Genomic DNA, 4,125 nt, shown 5'->3' with positions numbered 1-4,125 from the left:
TCTGAAAGTCCAGCCCTGACCCCATGGCACAATGTGTTTGGCACAGAGACCCAGGGAACTGTCTGTCCTCCAGCACCCTGATCCAGCTTTCAAGTACTTCCCAGTCTGGTCCTGACCCATCCATTCAAACTCACACTATTCTTCCCAGGAACACTGAGTTCCATGAAAAATTCCTGTTGCTCCTGGATGGACTGCATGAATTTCCACTGTTGTTCCTTCTGCTCCAATGTGCCTCTTCCCAGGCCCAGGCCCACCTCTGTACACCCATTCCGTAGGGCTCTCCTTCAGAGTGGGGACACTGGGCATGTCAGGTGCTCCCTGCCCTTGGGGCTCATACCCATCAGGTGCGTGGAGTGAGGGAGTGATCAGTAGCATCACTTGCCTGGCTTCTTGTCTCACCAGGAGAAACCCTTCCCTCTCAGAGTAAAAGCTGAGGGCAGGGGCTGTCTCCTCCCCCAGCCAGGATCTCCCTGGAGGCAGGGGCTGTGTCTCCCCCATAGGACAGAGTGACCCCTGGAAGCAGGGGATATATCTCCCACCTAAAGTGGATGTTCCCCAGGCTAGGGACCAAGCCTCCTGTTTCTGAACCTGTAGGGGATGCCCAGAACCACGAACTAAGACATGGAAATATTTATGAAATTGCCTTATTCTCTCCCATATAGCTATTCTTTCCAAAATGGACACACACAGCAGAGTTCTCCATTTGGCTGCCCACAGCCAGGTCACGCCTCCTCCTGGGTCAGGCCCCCATAGGCAGGAGGCCACCCACTCTCTAGTAGAGTCTGTGCCAGGCACAGTGGCGGGCGCACAGATGCAGGTGGTACCGCAGATGGTAGTCCTTGACCAGCTTGCCCAGGATGTAGAGGAACTCATCAAAGCAGATCTGGTTGTCCTTGTTCTTGTCTGCTGCCCAGAACAACTCTGGGATGTAGTATGGCTCCTTCCAGCCCTGGGGAGTGAGCAGAGGTCATCCACCCTCCAGGCACACAGACCACCTGCCATGCCCCCCACTATCTGCTGGCCCTGCCCACCAGGGCCTGCAGAAAGCACCTTATTTCAGCGGTCAGTGCCTGGGACACAGCACACTGCCTAGTCCCAGGAGGCAGAGGAGTGGCAGGTGCCTTAGAGTGCTGGAACTGGACAGTGTAGGTGCAGAGGTAGCCTGGGCACCATTTCCTGCCCATTCCACAAAGTAGTGCCCACTAGCCTCGCATCCCAGACATGCTTCACACCCGTCTGTGGCTGTTCCCTCCTGTCTTTCTAGTCAAGTAGAGCTCCCAAGAACAGCCCAGCAGGGGCTGAAGACAGGGCCAGAGTTGCCCAGAGCAGAGTCTGCCTGTCCTCATCTCTGCAGGGCCAGCACCACTCGAGTGGGACTGGCGTCTGTGGCACTTTGCCTGTCACCTACTCGGAATGCAGAGTAAGGGAAGAGATAAGACCAGGACCTTGGAGCTATCTCCTGCACAGCCCTGGCATTAGCGGAGGATTGGCAGTGGTGGAGAGAGGTGTGGGATGTGGGGACACTGTGTGAAGGAAGCCAGCGCCGAGTGGGCGGTCAGGGGGCCTCTGGATGTGGGGCCACCAGGGTGGAGGCCTGGAGGGGTCTGGGGGAGGCAGCCGTGCTCTGAGAGCAGCTGCAGGCCAGGAGGACGGCCCTTGTCCCTGTGGGCAGGTTTACAGCCTCTCTTCCCTGCCCATGGCCACCACCATCCCTGGGACCTCCTCTCTTCCACAAAGCTGTTGACCCAGATGGGAGCTGGAGGCTGGCTGCCTGGGCAGGCTCCCCTGCTCCCTGCATTTAGCCCACCCTCCCTAGGCCCTCTATCCACACCCATGTGTTTGTCCTCAGGGCCCTGAACACAGTTGGCCCTGAAAGAACAAGGTTTCCTGGAAACAGAACTACCAGTAGTCACCACTGCCCTGCTCCCTCCCTCGTGCCCCACTCCAGTAAGCAGAGGCAGGACTGTATCCTGTGAACTTCCCACAGTTAGGAGGGGGATGGGAAGTGGCCAAAGGAGATCCTTTCTCTAGAATGGAGTGGTCTTGAATCAGGGGATGGACCCAAACACCTCTGGAGTGACAGTCCAGAGACTCCATAGCATGGGGCAGAGGGCAGAGCCCCAGACATACCTGTGGGTCTTGCAGTCTCCAAGGAACCAGTAACCCTGGGTTTGGGCTAATGACAGAGGAGATGGGCAGGGGCTGAAGCTACATTTCCTTTTCCCCCCAGGGTCAGGGCAGCCACAGCAGCCTACACTATCCCCCCTGAGGGCCAGCCCTGTGCTAACCAGGAGAAGAGGCTGAGCTCGAAGGGCTGGTTGGTGGCATAGGGGTGGGACAAAGGCAACCAGAGGGGTCTGTGGGCAGGGAGAGGTTTAGTGCCTGCACTCAAGGGGCAGGATGGTTAGAAGAAGGAACAGATTTGGGGTTAGGACCAAGTTCCATGGATTAGCTATGTTTGGTGGTGGGGTGGGGTTCCAGGAGAGGAAGAGAAGAGAAATAAAGTTGGGGCCCCCCCCCCGGCCAAAAATCCTGCCCTTGAGCACTTCCTCACCCCTCCCGTGCCCTAAATGGAAGACAGGAGACAGCTCTCTCTGCTGAGTACCCTCCCTGCCCACTTCCAAGCACAGAACCCCAAGTGAAACAGGGCACGTTGTCCATGAGCAGGGCCTTCAACCCCTCCAGGGACAGGATCTTCATGTCCCCTTCCCGGGCTGCATACTGATGGCAGCAGTGGATGATTTGGAAGAGGGATTCCTCCACCTTCGTGTCCATCATGACCGCTGAGCCCCAGCCCAGGGGTGAGAAATGGAGTGGCTGGGGGCAGTGGTCATGATGGACACGAAGGTGGAGGAATCCCTCCTGGGAGGAGAGAGCAGTACCTCATCTGGACTGGCCACCAGCAGATGGGTGCCTCCCCCAGAACTTTCTGCCCCCTTGCTCCAGCCCATGCTCCTGCCCTTGTCTCAGTCCCTTCTGTGCACTCTGTATGACCCCTTGACACTTGGCTCAGAGTCTCTCCCCTGCCAGTAGCTTTCCTACAAAATCTTAAGGCAGGGTTCTGTTCCTTTGCTGAGACCAAGGGCCTCCTGGGCACCAAAGCTATGTCCTCCTCCCCTCCAACCTCTCTCACTTAGGAGACACCTAAGGCCAGGAATGAGGAGCAACTGAAGATAGTGTTTATGTTGTTTCCAACCAAAGTATTTTTAAACCCCTTAAAAAGGCAGAAACCCCATGATTGTAAACTCTTCAGTGCAGCAAACAGAATATTGACATAGTTATGCCACCCAGAACACCCAGCCCTGTTTGTGTTGGCATCGTTTTATTTCCCAGATGAATATACAGACACGAGGTGCCACCTGTGCTCACTGTGTGGCCCTTTCTTTGGAGGTGACATGCCATTGGCACCATCCCTGCAGCCCTAAGACCCTGTGGCTCTCCCAGAGCCCCTGTCGCCTCCTATCTGGGCCTGCGGCCCCCACTGTCCACTTCCTATGGAGACCAGAGCCCTGTTTTTGGGAGTCAGGTCAGCTGTCCTCCCTGGATTCTGTTCAGGGAGGAACCACAACACCCAGCCAGACACCTGGCAAAGCACCTCATACACTATATTCCCGTTTCATCCTCAGAATGGCTTTAGTAGGTAGACATCACTACCCCCATTTATTTTATTTTATTTTATTTTTATATTTATTTATTTTTTATTAAACCATAGCTGTGTATATTAGTATGATCGTGGGGCACCATACACTTGATTCATAGATCATTTGACACATTTTCATCACATTAGTTAACATAGCTTTTGTAGCATTTTCTTAGTTATTTTGCTAAGACCTTTACATTCCACATTTAGTAGGATTCACATATACCCTTGTAAGATGCACCGCAGGTGTACTCCCATTAATCCCCCTCCTTCCTCCTCCCTCCCCCCTCTAAGACTACCCCCATTTTTGAGGACAGAATAAATCCCAGAGAGGCTAAGTACCTTCCCAAGATCATTCAACTGATCCACCTAGAGTCCTAATCAGACCCATGTCTTTGGGAAAAGGCCCAAAGATGTGCTTTTAGCTCACGGCCCAAACCCCTCTGGGGCCACAGGTGTGCTTTTGGGACACCATCCACACTGTA

General features: G+C 54.6%; 1 protein-coding gene across 1 annotated transcript; it reads right to left on the bottom strand.

The window, feature by feature from the left end:
* Positions 1–772: 772 nt before the first annotated feature.
* On the bottom strand, positions 773–2,778 carry LOC128580537 (protein S100-A15A-like). Its single transcript, XM_053582473.1, has 2 exons — positions 2,629–2,778; positions 773–949 (listed from the first exon to the last, which is right to left on the bottom strand). The coding sequence occupies exons 1-2, from the start codon at positions 2,776–2,778 to the stop codon at positions 773–775; spliced, it is 327 nt and encodes a 108-aa protein (XP_053438448.1).
* Positions 2,779–4,125: the final 1,347 nt, after the last annotated feature.

This window comes from Nycticebus coucang, chromosome 3 (genome assembly GCF_027406575.1).
Source record: "Nycticebus coucang isolate mNycCou1 chromosome 3, mNycCou1.pri, whole genome shotgun sequence".
In the NCBI taxonomy this organism is placed as follows: Eukaryota; Metazoa; Chordata; class Mammalia; order Primates; family Lorisidae; genus Nycticebus; species Nycticebus coucang.
Note: the sequence above shows the minus strand (reverse complement) of the source record. Positions and strands in the feature narration are given on the sequence as shown.

Excerpts from the sequence above, each read along its gene's own strand:
- LOC128580537 (XM_053582473.1), bottom strand. The coding sequence starts at position 2,778 with ATGATGGACACGAAGGTGGAGGAATCCCTCTTCCAAATCATCCACTGC. Across the intron at positions 950-2,628 it reads CCTGTTTCACTTGGGGTTCT|GGCTGGAAGGAGCCATACTA; the intron begins GTGCTTGGAAGT and ends CTCACTCCCCAG.